The sequence below is a fragment of the Pyrgilauda ruficollis genome, unplaced genomic scaffold (assembly GCF_017590135.1).
Source record: "Pyrgilauda ruficollis isolate IOZ18807 unplaced genomic scaffold, ASM1759013v1 scaffold3, whole genome shotgun sequence".
Taxonomy (NCBI): domain Eukaryota; kingdom Metazoa; phylum Chordata; class Aves; order Passeriformes; family Passeridae; genus Pyrgilauda; species Pyrgilauda ruficollis.
The window spans coordinates 20,912,601-20,930,352 of record NW_024524377.1 but is presented as its reverse complement, the minus strand read 5'-3'; the positions used below and the strand labels follow the sequence as shown (position 1 = coordinate 20,930,352).

The 17,752-nt window shown below is 36.5% G+C and overlaps 1 protein-coding gene across 4 annotated transcripts in view; it reads left to right on the top strand.

The window, feature by feature from the left end:
• The window catches only part of TTN (titin), a 236,211-nt gene that overhangs the window by 9,186 nt on the left and 209,273 nt on the right, over window positions 1-17,752 (top strand). For all 4 annotated transcript variants that reach the window (XM_041473527.1, XM_041473526.1, XM_041473525.1 and 1 more), the window contains exons 7-28: window positions 1,182-1,467; window positions 1,712-1,864; window positions 2,341-2,460; window positions 3,483-3,620; window positions 4,350-4,487; window positions 6,660-6,935; window positions 7,049-7,168; window positions 8,248-8,523; window positions 8,780-8,845; window positions 9,353-9,611; window positions 10,137-10,197; window positions 10,312-10,524; window positions 11,238-11,380; window positions 11,638-11,843; window positions 11,962-12,192; window positions 12,750-12,994; window positions 13,711-13,934; window positions 14,040-14,204; window positions 14,340-14,508; window positions 15,031-16,721; window positions 16,816-17,097; window positions 17,372-17,638. In XM_041473527.1, coding sequence (XP_041329461.1) covers window positions 1,182-1,467; window positions 1,712-1,864; window positions 2,341-2,460; window positions 3,483-3,620; window positions 4,350-4,487; window positions 6,660-6,935; window positions 7,049-7,168; window positions 8,248-8,523; window positions 8,780-8,845; window positions 9,353-9,611; window positions 10,137-10,197; window positions 10,312-10,524; window positions 11,238-11,380; window positions 11,638-11,843; window positions 11,962-12,192; window positions 12,750-12,994; window positions 13,711-13,934; window positions 14,040-14,204; window positions 14,340-14,508; window positions 15,031-16,721; window positions 16,816-17,097; window positions 17,372-17,638 — 5,729 coding nt within the window. The remainder of the gene's footprint in view (window positions 1-1,181; window positions 1,468-1,711; window positions 1,865-2,340; window positions 2,461-3,482; window positions 3,621-4,349; window positions 4,488-6,659; window positions 6,936-7,048; window positions 7,169-8,247; window positions 8,524-8,779; window positions 8,846-9,352; window positions 9,612-10,136; window positions 10,198-10,311; window positions 10,525-11,237; window positions 11,381-11,637; window positions 11,844-11,961; window positions 12,193-12,749; window positions 12,995-13,710; window positions 13,935-14,039; window positions 14,205-14,339; window positions 14,509-15,030; window positions 16,722-16,815; window positions 17,098-17,371; window positions 17,639-17,752) is intronic.

Below are 17,752 nucleotides of genomic sequence, written 5' to 3'. Positions count from 1 at the left end.
TCGTGGTCTGGGAGACACCATGAGGTCTGTGCTGAGGGGCAGGTAAAGCAGAGTGTTTTGAAAGTCTTGCAGTTTCAGTATCCTGAAGCACCAGCATCATGGAAGGAATGTCTTCAAGCTGAATGCTCAGAAGAACCCCATTTAAGTTGCCAGAGTTGGGTGTGCTGGTCAATTTTACCCCACTAATAATAACTTGCAAGGACAGGAATAAATGGATCAATAGCAACTATTAGTAACTTAAAAACTGCATAAATGAGAAAGGAATTCAATAGCGACATCTAGAGCACATACAGAACTAGAAATTTGCCCTCCCATGCTAGTCAGAACACTTTTAGACATACAAGACGTTATAAAAAACTAAATCTAAAAATTAATATGATGCTGCTGCCCCCTACTGCTGCTATTTGTTAACGTTCACTGGAAAGTACAGCATAAAAAATTCCACTCAAAGAAATTCTAAGTTAGAAAGCCTGTTTAAGAATTTTGGAAAATGCTTTAAAACTGTCTGCTAGGTTTAGGACTGAATTTTTGGAACATCAGAGTTTAGAAACTAGCACTTTCCAAGTGGATATAAACTATTGTGTCTGAGATCCGTAAATGTAAGTGCAGGGAAAAATATTAGGCACTGATGAGAAATTTGCCTGGATTATGGGTACATATATGGGTGACACAAGAAAATAAGATGTCATACAGAAGTACATCCAGTTGTTTTGCTAGGTGGTTGCCACATGACATTTTTCTCGAGATTGGTCACAATTATGGTTTTGTCTCTCAACAGAGACTGGACCATGAATGTATGGTGAAGCTTGTGAGCCTTTTGTATTATTCCTATTAGAAGAATTAGGGTAGAGCAAATGCAAAATCATTTTTATATTTCAAATATATTTGGCTGACAAGTTTCTTTTGCCGCTTGTTCCTGTTCCTTTTTGGAAACTAAGCTACTACAAAGACATGTTGAAGTTCTGAGAATGACAGCAGTTAAACATAATGTTTAAAAAACAAGTTAGTGCAATTTACAAGTAGAGCCTCTCAAAAACCTTTCTTAAAATGAAACTACACATTACTGGAGATACCCTGTACGGGCAGTGAGTTCAAGTTCAGGCTGAAGTTGTTTATATAATTATCACTCTGTGGCAGTAGATTAATGATATTGTTACTCCTTTTTTTAAAAAAAAAAATAGGTCAGTTTCTCCTGCTGGGAGAATCTCCACGTCACCTATCAGACCAGTGAAATCTCCATCTCCAATCCGTAAACCACACGTAGTGACAACAGCTGGGGCTGATGTCCTTCCTCCTTGGAAGCAGGAAGGATATGCTGGAACCATGGAAGCCCAGATGAAGGAAACAAGAGTATCTACAAGCACTACCCAAGTCACTGAAGAAAGATGGGAAGGGAGATACGGGGCCCAAGAACAAGTTACTGTTACTGGCGCTGCTGCTGGTGAGGTGGCCACTGGTGCTAGAGAGGTAAAGTCTGTTTCTGGAAAAAATACTGGGTTTGGTTTGTGTGGGGTCTCACCACTGCTGGATAGATCTGCTGAATGGAATCTGAGAGGCTATGTGTAAAACCTTGTGTGCATCTGCTGCTGAGAGAGTTCTGCTGCAGATCTGGAAATGCTTATTTGCAACACTCTTGTCTCTGTACTTGTTTTGTGCTTCTTCTGAATGTATGCAAAATATGAAAAAATGTCTTTTGATGTGACTAATATAGGTGAGAAAGGACAGTGAAAAAACAGCAGCTATTGCTACAGTTGTTGCTGCTGTGGATCAAGCCATGGTGAGAGAACCAGCTCCAGGTGTTGCAGAGCAAACTGCTAAAAGGACAGCAATGACTGCGGTCCACGTTCAGCCTGTTCATGAGCAGGTAGAAATAGAGCACAGATATTCTATGATTTCCCTTTATCCCTTCATCCAACACACAAACAAGGCATGATTCACTGTGAGGAATTAACAAGATGTTACCCAGTGCACTGCAAAAGCATGCATACTCATCTAGAACACCCAGACTAAAGGAATGCTCAGGTTCACTTACACCATTGCATTCCATCATAACAGGATTGAACTAATTACTCTTTTTTGGTTTAAGGATGCTTTCTCTGAAAGTGATCCTCTATTCTCTCTTCTCCTTTATTCTCTTAACATTATTCTTAGAATGATGAATTTTTTTTCTCTAATATCTCATTTATAATTTCCCCACTAGAAATAACATAATTCTCCCTTGGTATTTTTCCTTTACTTGAATTACTCTCTTATTTTTCTTTCTCCTCTTATTTTGATGATCACATTTTAAAAATTAATTCTAAGGCTTTGGTTTTTTTTGTTTGTTGTTACAAAAATCAGATGAAAAAGGAGGCAATGGTAGTAGTTACCAGTGATAAAGCCACAAAACAAACAGTGATATCAAGAACTAGAGAAGGAATTGTAACTTCACAAGAACAAAGACACATCTCTCCTGAAAAGGTGAATACAGATTGTACCTGAGATTTTCTATGCCCTACCTTGTTCAAAAAATCTGATATCTCTTACAAAAGACAAGCCTATGAAGAAGAAAAATGAGATACTGTTATTATTTGTCCCTTTTATATATGTTCACTCTTCCAGTTTACACTGCCATCTTTTTCCTGTCTCTTCTCTATGATTAATCTCTTTCGTTTTTTATTTCACTTCCATTTTTATTTATACCGAAGAATGTGATCGATAGAGTTGCAATAACCAAGACAAACCTCTCTTTTCTCATATATCATATAGTAATTTACTAGATAGCATTCTTGATCATTTAAAGAATTGAGATGTAGAAACAAGCTCTTAAATTTAGCTGGGGGCCGGGTGTGTCTGTGGGGGGGTGTTCTGATATTGTCTCTAAGCTTGCCATTTGTAGCCTGCTTTGTCTGTTGGCAGCACAGGGGGTCAGAAAAAATGGAGGAAAAACTCATTCTGCATTGAAATAAATTTTGAAAATACAAATGAGTGATTTGAATTCAGGTTATTTTAATGTGTGTTTTATCAGAAAAATTGTGATTTAATGAAAGATGATTATAGCCAATGTTACATTTTCATTATAGTAGCAATGTGTGAGGAAGAAAGTGTAACCTCTCTTTAAAGCACTGAGAAACAGAAATCCACCTGGGCATTAATCTGAATTTAGCATTTGAAGTCTTGTCAAATGAAAGTTTTGTAAAACTTATTTTTAATATCTTGCATTTTCTTAAAGTGATTTTAATGCAGGACAGTTTTTCTCTGAGCCAATTTTTTTAGTACTGCTTTCAGAAGCAAACCAAGCATTTGTGCAATGTTTTATTATTTTTATGTTAAATGTTTTGTACAAAGTCCGTTTATGTTTTTATTGTTGTTTCCAGACTAGATGATTTCAAAATACAGAATGTGACATCTTTGCTCACTTTCTATGCTCTTTTCCAAATATAAAATCGCATACCTTATATCTTAAAATAAAAATAAAAAGTTCCTTATCTGTAAATGTCCAGGTGAGAAAAGAACCAGAGAAAACTCCAGTACCGACAGTAATAATTGCCACAGACAAAGCCAAAGAACAAGAAAGAATAGCAAGAGCTAGAGAAGAAATATCTACCAGACATGAACAAGTGCACATTGCTCATGAACAGGTAACTAAATATTACAATCTTTACTTCATTGAGATACTCTGGTTTATAAAATCTGTTAAATAACTTTTCTGTCCTTCTTTAAGAAGAGATTACTGTGCAAAAACTTTGTGAAACAAGGTATTCCAGACCACATCTCTGCAGGTCCAGTGCTACTGACCTCAAACAGCTCTGTCTGCAGAGGAGTGAGCTGCCCTTCTTACAGATCCTTCAAGCATTAGGGCTTTTATTGCCACAGTACATAGAATTTCGTCTGATGCTTAATGACAAATTTATCCCTGAAGATAGATTTCTGAATATAAATTTTAAAGGTTATTTTTCAGAGTATGATATGTAGTGTGGAGCTTGATTTAATGAAGTTCATATTTGTGTGAGGATTGAATACATCTGTTAGACCATATTGTGGAATCACTCAACTGATGGGGTTAGCTATTAAGTCAATAATACTAATTTCTATGCAAACAGTTTCTACAAAACAAAATGATCTATTACAAAATAGGAAGTACAAAGTTTCTTTTCTCATTCAAATAAAAATATATGAATGACTTTGCATGAACTTCTCTCAGCATATAAGATGGGCTATGAGTACAAAGGTATTACTCCAGTTCTGAAGTCATGTTTCTTTCTTCTTGATATACGTCTAGAAACATTATCCTGCTTTCCAAAAAAGTTGTGTAATCATGACAACAGGCATAATCAATTACTATTATTTTTCTTTACCATAAAAAATAGATAAGAAGGGAAGAAATGAAACCTTCAGTACCTAAAGTAGTAATTACTACTGATAAACCTAAAGCACCGGTCATAATATCGAAAAGTAAAGAAAGAGTTGCCACCAAACAAGAACAAGTGAGCATAACACGTGAAAAGGTGAATAGCACTGTTTTAGCCACATTTGGATTTTATCCTTTCTTCTTTGCAAACCTCCTGTTTTCCTCAAAAAATACTAACTATACATTTCCAGCTCATTTTTTCTAAGATTATTCCACTTACAAACTTTTAGACCTACTGCTAATTAGACTAAATTATTTCATCTTGATCTTCCTCTCTTGTTTTCATTGCTCATAATTATCTTCTGACTGATGTTTGGAGTGGACTGACTGACTCCTGAGATGCACTTTAACTTTTTTTTTTAATCATTGCTTTTATTTAAATAGGTGCAAGGGTATAACAATACTTATCACTATACACATAACACAGAGATGCGTGCAGTGCCAAGGATCTAACCCTTCAATTCTTCTTCCCTGCTCTCATTTCAAAATGTTTTCTCATTGTTCAAATATCTTTCAAGACTGAATGTAACTGAAACTTTTATTTCTGCTATAAAAACTAGATTAAAAAGGAAGCTGAGAAAACTATTGTAGTTCCAAAAACAGTTGCCACTGCTAAAACCAAAGCACCAGTCAGTGTCCAGAACTGGGGAAGAAATTACAGCCAATGCACTGTTACAATTTGGTTTATCTGAAAACCTTAAATTTTAAGACTACTTTGGTACAACAGATTGTTCTCAAATTTATTCCTGAAAACATACCCATTCAGTGGGATGATTTTTGAGTAAAAGAGTCAGTAGGATTAAGTTTCTAGTGCTGAAGAGGTTTATATCCCACCCTGCTAGGAAATGTCACACTTTAGGCTATAGTCTGATTTCTCTGTGACAGTCTCCTCTCTGTCACTGGCTTTTAAGCAACATTTGCTTATTCAGATTTCTGACTCTGCAATCTTTTTTTCTACTTGATGATTCCTTGTAACTTCATGGTTGTCAGATGAAACAACTTCTCTTTATTGAGATATGAATTGTTCTTTGTACAAAACAAACTTTAACATCCATTCAGGTCTGTCCAGTCTGTTACTTATGACAATCAGACACTTTTTGGCACTACTTTGTTCCAGTAGCATTCACACAGTAGGAAAGATCTACAAAACAGTCAGGAACTCTTACATGTGGAAAAATAGCATAGTTGACAACAGCTGTTATTTAAAATCTACCTGCAGTGTAGTACATTCATAAAATACTCTTATAAAATATAAGTAAATGAGCGAAGTGTATAAAATTCACTCAGAGAAGTCAGACTGCTAGGTGAGTTTAGTCCCTTGTTATATGATGTAAATTTAGGGCCAAATTCAAGCCACTATAAAAAATTATTTGGAAACTGACAGTAGTATTGAAAAAGAGGTCCCTGTTACCCAAATACTGCTTTAATAAGAAAACAAAATCTCTGTAAAGGATCACTTTTTGGCCTCACCTAAATAAATTTAGTTTAAGCTGGTAATGGTTTTAAAATCAGTATGAAATTATCCATTAGGTTTTTTTTTTTTCCCATTTGCAAGGCATACATATCATATGCTCTGTTGCTACATCCAGATCAGTCATGACAGTAATAACAACCTGTAGTAGTAGCCACTATTATCTGCTACTGGCTGACTAGGCAGAAGTTTGGACCCTAATAACAAAGTTGACAGTATTTATGAGTTATTAGAAACAAATAGTAGCCCTGATACAAAAACATTGTTTTCAAATTATCAGACATCTCAGTCTCCCTTCTTTTGTAAAATCCTTTAAAATAGATCAGTACTGAATTAACAGCTATATCTGATGTAAAAATTTTTATGGGTCTGTTTCTTAGTAAATACATTCAAGACAGATGCTAGGTGCATTTTTTTCATCCACAAGAGTTACATGGAGCTGATGGGCATACTTTAAAACTATGTGCACATTTACCTACCTGCATACTCTTAGACAAGTGGGCACAAATGTGGCTGTAAAGTACTAAAATTAGTCTTGCAGACAAATATTGATATGCATAAAACACAGAAGCACAGATATATTCTGAATGTGCAGAGATACCAGAGAATATATTTGCATTTGAATTTACTGATTCTTAAGTGTATTTACAGGTGCATACTTTTGATCTTCTCATCATGACTTTCGCAAAACCATACAACCTCTCTTTGGAATATACTCAACATTGTAACTGTTTGTCATATATACAAGTTTTCAATATAATTATGAATATGTTTAAATTCTGCTGATGTTATTTGCAGACTCAAGCTGGAAAAAAGGCTGAAGCTGTAGCTACAGTCGTTGCAGCAGTTGATCAGGCACGTGTTCGATCACCCTGGCAACCAGAACAAGCAGATGAAGCTTATGTAAAGGAGAAAACTTTGGAATATGGTTATAAAGAGCGCACTGTAACAGACCGTGGTCCTGAGGTCCCAGCAGAACGTCATGTTGTCACCAAAGAAGTCAAAACAGTCTATGTTCCTCCTGAGAAACATATCTCAACTCCTGAAAAGCAGGAAGTTCATATATCAAAAGAGGTTAGACTCTTTTTTTACATTACACTCTTTTCCAGAAACTATGTCCCAGTGAAATCTGTTTCGGTTTAAGGAGCAGCATCACTTTCAACAACTTTTTTCCTTATTTTGTGTAGATAAAAAGAACAACAGAGCTTGAGAAAACAATTCACGTTGAACCGCCACGGCCTCGCACGGCAAGTCCTCACTTCACGGTCTCCCGAGTTGCTGTTCCTAAACCAGATCATACGTATGAGGTAAGCTGAAGGTGTATCCAAGAGGAACAGCATGCTCATTTTCCATAGATCATCCATTCCATTTGGAAAAATCCATTTGGATTTTCCCCCCACACTCCAGTGTGGTGCTTCCCCAAGAGGAAGAGTTGTATGCTCCTTGCAGTTATTTTTGTTGGCTTGTTTGACTAATAAGGAACACTGCTGTAAACAGACAAATTAATTGCTAAAATACAATTTTTTGTTATTATTTCTTATTTAAATAATGTTATAAACTGTTTGAGGATGCAGCTTCAGTACTTAGTGGCATACAGTGAAATTGTAGATATTTGTCATGCAAGTTGTATTTTTTAAAGAGTACAAGTATCCCTCTTTAATCTTATTATGGGCATCAGCACACTCACACATTGCTTTTTTCTTCCTTCCTAATTAATACATGCTAAGCTAATTTTTTAAATACAAAAAATCCAGACTGACTGCATAACATGATACCATCCATTTTTAAAGTTATTCTTCCATTTTGCTGTTGGACTCCTTTACATAGTATTAAAATTTTCCAGTTATTAATTTTCTCATTCAAGCATACTTTCTCTCTTCATCTGGAATTAAAAAATTATTTTCCCCCAAATATGATTAAACACTGTTATAAATATTTTTATATACGTTAAAGAGGTTTTTTTCCACCTATAAAAAGATTTTGAAATCTCTTCAGTTATTTTAATCATTGGAAGTTATAGAATTAGCAGTGTTCTTTATTGCAGTATTAGACAGATTAAATGGAAATCTAAGGCTTCAAGCAAAGAAATGGAGAGAACATTTCTTGTGCTGCACTTAAGAGCTTCTTGACCATGTAAAGATCAAATTCTATTTGAAATAAAATATTTAAATGTTAGACAGATCAAAAATAATGCAGGGATATTATATCTCTGGCATTCTACTACTGCAATCTAAAACTACTCTTTTTTTGCATATGGCTTTTGCAGTGTCAAAACCAAGTAACTAAGGAAGCAACTGCTGCATATGCAATCTGCTCAAGAAATGCACTCTCTCCTTTGAAAATAAGACAACAACAAAGCTTTAACTCTTTTTCTTCTGTTCAAAAGGTTTCAATAGCTGGAACTGCCATGGCTACTCTGGAGAAAGAGCTGTCAGCTACTTCTGCCGTGCAAAAGATCACCAAGCCTGTGAAACCACCTCAGCTAAAGCCTCATGAAGTCAGGACAAAAGCAGAGCCAGTTGCCCCTCCACAGTTTCCCTTTGGAGAGGCTGCGGAGACATACAAGAGTCACTATGATGTTGAGACTAAAAAGGAGACAAGCATTAAAAGTGAAGCAGTGAGGACAGAACACTTGATGCTGCATAAAGAAGGTGAAGCAAAGGTATGTTTTCAAGCAAATTTCTGTCACTTTGACTGACTTTCATCTTAAAAATATGGAATAGCCTCACTTTTTTGCAGTCTTCTTATCACAATTTTCCACTTCTAAAGCATTCTGCTGCCTTTTATTTTTTATTTGTTTTATGCAAATCCTTGTTAGGACCTAATATTTACTTACGACATGCAAAGAGTTCATATTACCTGATTTATTTTCTTATTTAAATTATACTTTGTTCATTATTGTCCTCTAAACAACCTAGGTGACAGAAACTGCCAGAGTTCCTGTACCTGCAGAAATCCCTGCTACACCACCCACCTTAGTCTCAGTAAGTAATTTGTATGTACTGTAGGGGAGTTACAGTAGATTTTCACCCATTCTGTTTTCTATTTTTATTGCTTAATACCTAACCATAAAAAGCCATAAAAAATTTGCTTTATTTAATCTTTTAAAGTTTAGATCATTTTAACTTTTAATCTTTTTAACACTAGATTTATTCAGCCATATAACTTATCTCTGATACAAAATCTTCTTGATGTTTTTTATAGTAGTGATTCTTCACATTTATGTCGCATAGTAGGTTGATCTACCTACATAAATATGAACCTACCTTTTCATTTTGTTAATAACAGCAATGTTCAGAGACCCTAAAAGCCAGTTTCATATACTTCCCTTTGGAAAATGCTTTTTTTTTTTTTTCCTGCATTCATTGCTTCACAGAGCAGTGTTTTGAAGTAGATGTTAAATTTTCCATTCAAACAGATCTTAGATATTTGAGTATCTGTTTAGCATTGAAAAGGTATACTGACTGTGATACTTAATTTTTGTCACACAGGGCCTCAAAAATAAGACTGTGACTGAAGGTGAGTCTGTGACTCTGGAGTGCCAAATATCTGGTCATCCTCAGCCTACAGTGACGTGGTACAGGGAAGACTACAAAATTGAGAGCTCAATGGACTTCCAGATCACTTTCAAAGCAGGACTTGCTCGCCTTGTGATTCGTGAAGCCTTTGCAGAGGACAGTGGAAGATTTACCTGCACTGCCACCAATAAGGCTGGGAGTGTCAGCACTTCCTGCCACTTACATGTGAAAGGTAAGTATATTTATAGAATCATAGAATTGTTAAAGTTGGAAAAGACCTTTGAGACCTTTGAGAGCATTGATTTCAATCAAAACTTCCAAGTCAATCGCTAAACCATATCCCTAGGTTTAGCTTCTACATGTCTTTTAAATACCTCCAGGGTAGAAAAGGTATTTAAAAGTTAGCCCCAGATGACTCATGGGCTACTTGTTCCTTGCTTGATAACCCTTGACAGCCTAAAGAGACCTAAAGAAAGGTTTGTTTATATTCAAACTAAACCTCCATTGGTGCAACTCAAGGACAGTCCCTCTTGTCAAAGTAGGAAGTTAATAATTTTGTTAAATGTATATTGCTTGTAATGTATCTTGGACATTTAAAACATATGGCTCGAGATGTGTTCTGGGGTTATTAGATAAAAGGGATGTCAGAATATGAGGAAAAGGCTGACAACTACATATTCTTTTTATGTGAACTGAACTCAATGCTTAATGCCTATTAAGGCATTTTAAAATCCACTTTATCAAATTTGCCTTTTAGTTACTGAAGAAACTGAGACTCGAGAAACCATTTCTGAGAAGGCTGTTACAGAAGAGAAACGGTAAAGTTACTTTTCTAAACAGACTGCTCCTATTGCAGTCATTACGTTCTTGCATTCTGTTTCATGAGAGCTTCAGACATCAGCTCACTTACCTGCACTGAAATCTTATTTCAGCTATGTGGAGACAAAGGACATTGTAATGGAAGATGTCTCTGCTGCAGCAGAGGAAGTATCGGGAGAACCCATACCTCCTTTCTTCATAAGAAAACCCATGGTACATAAATTAATTGAAGGTGGGAGCATTATTTTTGAATGCCAAGTAGGGGGCAACCCAAAGCCACATGTCTACTGGAAAAAAGGTGGAGTTCCTCTCACGACTGGCTACAGGTACTGTGAATATATTGCCCAAAATCCATCTTAAAATAATTTTTATGCATATTTAATTGGCGATGTCATAATTTGATTTCCTCAGTTATGCTGAGCCAAATAACTTCCTGATTTCTGAAATAAATTATTTCTTAATGTAAAAGTTATAGGCTCATGTCTTAATGTGTGACTTTAAAAGGTCATTAAGTTTTAAAATATAAATATTCAAAAGACTGTAAAAAAAATATATATACTCATATGTTATACTTATAAACAATTCAGGAAGAAGTTTTGTATTTCTTTTACTGCGTGTGTGCAATATTTGCATTCTCTCTAGGTAAGTCTTGTCTGTAGAAAGCAGCATACTTTCTAGCTGAGAAAAAATATTACATTTGTGCAGTCTTGAAATGATATGATGACCCATACTAGGACAAACTGTGTGCACACAGAACATACCATTATACTGTGTCTGATAACTAGACCTCTGATATTTCAGTACTGGTGTTTGGAACCTATTTATTTCGTGACAACAAAAAGACCAGTTTTCTACTTTCAGAAGGGTTATTTTTCATATGCTACTCTGTATGCTCATTCATTCAGTGAGAATTACCTGTAAAAGTTTCTCTTTTTGTGCCTTGTACATGTTAGGAGTGTGTCTAACTGTAACAAAAAGCAAATCAACTAAAAATTCTGTCCAGAATTATAGAGGCTTTTTACTTTTATGTTTTCTATAGATACAAAGTGAGTTACAAAAAAGAAACCGGGGAATGCAAACTTGAAATTTCCATGACTTTTGCCGATGATGCCGGAGAATACACTATTGTTGTTCGTAATAATCTTGGAGAAGCTTCTGCAACGGTCTCCTTACTAGAAGAAGGTACATTTTAGATTAAGGAAATGGGAACAATATTTCTTAAAATTAACTTTCAAATGGCAAAAATTATTTTAAATTGTGCTGCAAATTCTTTGCAGCTTAGTTTATTTAGTTCAAGGAACCTAAAGGAAGATCTAGTGGCTCTGTTTCTGCAAGACAAAATGTCTGACATCAGGCCCTTGAAGTTTGTACTTGTTTTCTCCATTCAGCCCAGTGAAAACCAAAAAATTTATCAAAATTAATCTGTTCTCAATTCTTAGCTGATTACGAAGCCTACATAAAATCGCAACAAGAAATGATGTACCAAACTCAAATGACTGCATACGTACAGGAACCTAAAGTGGCTGAGGTAGCCCCACCCATTTCCTATGGCGACTTTGAAAAAGAGTATGAGAAAGAACAAGCTCTAATTAGGAAGAAAATGGCAAAAGATACAGTGATGGTCAGAACTTTTGTGGAAGATGAGGTATGTCTATCCCTCCATACTAATTTTGGGTACCAACATTTTACTGTACAAATAATTTATTTGCAAGGTCCTTATTTGACACAGAAAACTAATTTTATGGTCTTGCTTTTCTTTATAGGAATTCCATATTTCTTCTTTTGAAGAAAGACTTATCAAGGAAATTGAACTCAGAATTATTAAGACTACCTTACATGAACTTCTCGAAGAAGATGGAGAGGAGATGATGGTTGATATTTCTGAATCTGAAGCTGTAGAAGCAGGATTCGATTTAAGATTAAAGAACTACAGAACCTTTGAAGGGACAGGAGTTACCTTCCATTGCAAGACATCTGGATATCCATTGCCAAAGGTACCCCAAATCTGTATAACTTTTTTTTTTTTTTGGTAAAAAATTTGATGCTTTACTTGAAAAAAATCCCTTAACATCTCATTGTCAGACATTCTACATTATGCATAGGAAACAGTGACTTTCAAAAGAAATCCAGTCTTCTGGTTTGATATGAAGCTGAATTTTCCTTTTGTCCCTTAATAGAATAGAGTTAGGTTGGTTAGCCAGTTCAGTAGTAGGTTGGATTTACCAATTAAGTTGGTCTTGATTCTGAGTATCTCTGAGGTAGCCCAGACCAGTGGGGAACACAATAGCAGTCCAGTTGAGATTACTTTGCTCTTCATCAAAATGGGCTCTATATCCATTTCTAGCTCCAGAACTTGTCTTTCAGGTTGCTATGTAAGCATCTTACACTAGTCTCACCTATTTCAAGTAAAAATGTTAATGTTTAACACATATATGTGGGCTGTTTTCCAGCTGAAAACCAGCAAGTTGTAATATCCTATTTTCACTAGTCATTAGTGGATCTTTGCCTTTAGGAGAGCTCACATAGCAATCTACTGTTTCTTTCCATGCAGGTGGCATGGTATAAGGATGGCAAACGTATAAGACATGGAGAGCGCTACCACATGGAACTGCTGCAAGATGGCAGCGCCACTCTGCGATTACCTGTTGTTTTACCTGAAGATGAAGGAATTTATACTGTCTTTGCTAGTAATATGAAAGGAAATGCCATTTGCTCAGCAAAACTCTATGTTGAGCCAGTTGCACCTACAGCAACTCCAGGTTATATGCCAGGACCTGAAGTTATGAGAAGATATAGGTAGGTATACAATAATATAATTTTATCAGACCAATCTGCTGTGATAGTCCAAAAGCTCATTACATAGCAGTTAAATAAGCTTAAGCTGTTGGAGTTTGCACACCTCTAGAAAAGTTCTAAATGCTGTTTTCATGATTCATATAGATTTATGTGCTAACTTTTTGTCTGGTTTTCCCATTTAATAAGCAATGCGTTTCCCAGAGTACAATTCACGTGCATTTCCAGCCACAGTATCAGATTTATAAGCTCAATAGCCATATCTGTTTGTTAAAGTACTCACATTTTTGAAAAAGTATCTTCTGCACTTGGAGTTTTAGTGTGGTGTGCAAGAACTTTCTCCTGCCCTTGAAATAGCTGTATTTCTATGACAGAAAAATTAAGCATTGCCCTGTCCTGTATTCAGTCTCCATACACATACACCCATGCACAAACATACACAGGATTGCACTGTACTATTTTGATCTGTGCACTATCCAAAACCCAAAAATTTCCATGGCCATATTGTATCCTAAAACTACCCACCTCTAAAACTCCTATCAAAAACTTAAAGAAAATTGACTACAAATAAATTTTTTTTTCCTAATTTCTCACATAGATAAATTGGCCAAACTCTTTAAAACAAATTATGAGAAAGGCAAAGGTTGAAATCTGTTTGTCATGTCAGTCCACTGCTATATGACATTGCCATACACATCTGTCTTATCTCTTCCTTCCAGGTCTATCTCTCCACGGTCTCCAAGCCGGTCTCCTGCCCGCAGCTCTCCTTCTCGTTCTCCTGCCCGGAGATTAGAAGAAACTGATGAAGGGCAACTAGAGAGACTATATAAGCCAGTTTTTGTGCTGAAACCTACATCATTTAAATGTTCACAGGGGCAGACAGCAAGATTTGACTTAAAAGTTGTTGGCAGACCTATGCCAGAGACATACTGGTTCCATAATGGTACATCAGCCTCATTTTCATGAAGAAATAATGTTTAAAAAAGTTTTTTATGTCTCATTGAGACTGTCTTGATTGCAACTGTTTTCTTTTCATCTGTATCTGCAGGCCAACAAGTTATTAATGACTACACCCATAAAATAGTGATTAAAGAAGATGGTACCCAGTCATTGATCATTGTTCCTGCAATGCCTGAAGACTCTGGAGAATGGGCTGTCATTGCTCAGAACAGGGCAGGCAAAGCTTCAGTCTCAATGACACTGACTGTAGAAGGTATCTTCTGTATTTTCTATTATATTCTGTATATCATTATATTTTTAGCAGTGTTTCTTATTTAAATAAGTGTTTCTTATTTAAAACCATGGCTTTTTCATTTCTTCTTGTGATAACATACACTTGCTCTTCCAGCTAAGGAAGACCTAGTCAGACCACACTTTGTGGAAAGATTGAGAAATGTCAGCGTGAAGGAGGGCTCTAGACTGGAGATGGCAGTGAAAGCTACTGGTAACCCTAATCCTGACATTGTATGGCTCAAGAACAGTGACATCATTGTGCCTCATAAATACCCCAAAATAAAGTAAGGATTTTTATTACATTTAAATCTATTGAAATTTAAATTTTATTTAAATTTTGTTTAATTTTCTTTAAAATACTTTATATAAGTTGGGTAGTAAATAACCACCATCCTGCAAAATGCTTCCTGCAGTTTCACAGAAGGGATTCACTTGGGGCTTTTGCATTGCAGCAAGGATTACCGATATAAAATTTCCTGTGGGATTCACTCAGTATTTTTCCAGCCTGTGTTTTCATATAATTTCTAAAAGCCATCAGAGAGATTTACTGAACTTTTCTCTGTATCTGATTTTAAAGACCTCTGCAGGCAAAACTACCACAGAATTTAAGACTGGTTTTTATTCATCCTCTCGGTTTGATTCTTAGGCACTTCACTCCCAAACATAAATAAACATAAACAAACATAAACAAAATGTCTATTACCTCCAGAGACTTGCCCTTGGAGGCTTTGAACTAATTTGGAAGAAGGGCAAAAATGAATGACAAAGAAGGGAAAAATACTTAATCTTTTTTTTTCATATTTCAGGATTGAGGGAACCAAAGGGGCAGCTGCCCTTAAAATTGAATCTACTGCCAGGCAAGATGCTGCATGGTATACTGCTACTGCTATCAATAAAGCTGGACGGGACACTACCCGCTGCAAAGTAAATGTTGAAGTTGAACACACAGAACCTGAACCAGAAAGGAAATTAATAATTCCAAAAGGAACTTATAAAGCCAAGGAGATTGCAGCACCAGAGTTAGAACCTCTCCATCTGCGCTATGGTCAAGAGCAATGGGAGGAAGGAGATCTCTATGACAAAGAAAAGCAACAGAAACCATTTTTTAAGAAGAAGCTCACATCTTTAAGGCTCAAACAGTTTGGACCAGCACACTTTGAATGCAGGCTTACACCAATTGGTGACCCAACCATGGTGGTGGAGTGGTTGCATGATGGCAAACCCTTGGAAGCAGCTAACAGACTCCGCATGATCAACGAGTTTGGGTACTGTAGCCTGGACTATGGAGTAGCCTATTCCAGAGACAGTGGAGTGATTACCTGCAGAGCAACTAACAAATATGGTACAGACCACACATCTGCTACTCTGATTGTGAAGGATGAGAAGAGTCTTGTGGAAGAATCCCAGCTGCCAGAAGGCAAAAGGGGACTCCAGCGAATTGAAGAGTTAGAAAGAATGGCCCACGAGGGTGCTCTACCTGCTGTTGCACTGGACCAAAAGGAAAAGCAAAAACCAGAAATCGTTTTGGTTCCTGAACCTGCAAGAGTCCTTGAAGGTGAAACAGCACGATTCCGCTGCCGTGTGACTGGCTATCCTATGCCCAAGGTCAACTGGTACCTCAATGGACAGCTCATCCGTAAAAGCAAAAGGTTTAGACTCCGTTATGATGGAATATACTACCTGGATATTGTGGATTGCAAATCATATGACACAGGAGAGGTAAGAGTCACTGCAGAGAATCCAGAAGGCTTTATTGAACATAAGGTGAAACTTGAAATCCAGCAGAGGGAAGACTTCAGATCTGTTCTTCGTCGTGCTCCTGAACCCAAACATGAGCCTGTAGTTACAGAACCTGGGAAACTTCTGTTTGAGGTACAGAAGGTAGACAAACCTGCAGAGGCAACAACCAAAGAAGTGGTGAAGCTGAAAAGGGCTGAAAGAATCACTCATGAAAAGCTTTCAGAGGAATCTGAAGAGCTGCGTAGTAAATTCAAGCGCAGGACAGAAGAGGGCTACTATGAAGCCATTACAGCTGTGGAACTTAAATCTCGCAAAAAAGATGAATCATATGAAGAAATGCTAAAAAAGACAAAAGAAGAACTTCTTCACTGGACCAAAGAGATCCCAGAGGAAGAGAAGAAAGCACTTCCTCCTGAAGGCAAAATCACCATTCCAACATTCAAACCAGAGAAGGTGGAGCTTAGTCCAAGCATGGAGGCTCCCAAGATACTTGAACGAATTCAAAGCCAGACTGTAGCCCAAGGAACAGATGTACACTTCCGTGTAAGAGTGGTGGGAAAACCTGATCCTGAATGCCAGTGGTTCAAAAATGGTGTTCAGATTGAAAGGACTGATCGTGTGTACTGGTACTGGCCTGAAGATAACGTTTGCGAATTAGTTATCAGAGATGTGACTTCTGATGATTCCGCCAGCATCATGGTGAAAGCAGTCAATATAGCTGGTGAAACTTCTAGCCATGCTTTCCTGTTAGTACAAGGTAATTTCAATTATTTTACTTATCCTACTGCTCGTCATAGTGTGTTAAGTCTGTTTGGTCAGTGCACTGTTGATTGTTATATATTGTTTTGCAGCCAAGCAGTTAATCAGCTTCACCCAGAAGTTGCAAGATGTTGTTGCTAAGGCAAGAGACTCCATGGCAACATTTGAATGTGAAACATCAGAGCCCTTTGTCAAAGTGAAATGGTTTAAGGATGGAATTGAGATTCATTCTGGAGACAAGTACAGGATGCACTCAGACAGAAAGGCTCACTTTCTTTCCGTATTAACAATTGAGATGTCTGATGCAGATGACTACAGCTGTGCACTGGTTGAAGATGAATCCATAAAAACCACTGCAAAGCTTACTGTTGAAGGTAAGAAGCACACAACTCAGTACCATGCCATACTATTAAAGTGAAATCAGCTTCAGAAAGAAATAAAACTATTTAAGCAGACATCTAACACCCTTAGAGACATGGAGCTGCTTTCATACTTTTGGAATCCAGTATGAAAGTTTAGAGATGTATTTATGTAAAATAGTTACACTATATATCTATATATATTCCCTTAGGTTCATTTAATGATATTTTTTTTTTCTTCAGGAGAATCTAAACAAGTTTATTTACAAATGTAATTATTTGCCTTTAGGTGCTGCTGTTGAGTTTATTAAAGAACTTGAGGATGCTGAAGTGCCAGAATCCTTCTCAGCTGAACTTGAATGTGAGGTTTCCCCAGAAGATGCAGAGGGGAAATGGTATCATGGTGATGTTGAACTCACTTCTAGTCTTAAATATGTGATTGCATCCCGCCGTGGTCGCCAAACCCTCACTATTAAAGATATTAATAAAGATGATCAAGGAGAATATAGTTATGTTGTTGATGGAAAAAGGACTCAATGCAAACTGAAGATGAAGCGTAAGCATTTCTTACATTGTCTATATACTATTATCATTTTTCTATTTTAGAATAAAAATAGAATGTATTGTAGAATGCATTATAGCTGTATCATTGTATCCCAGAATGCTTTAA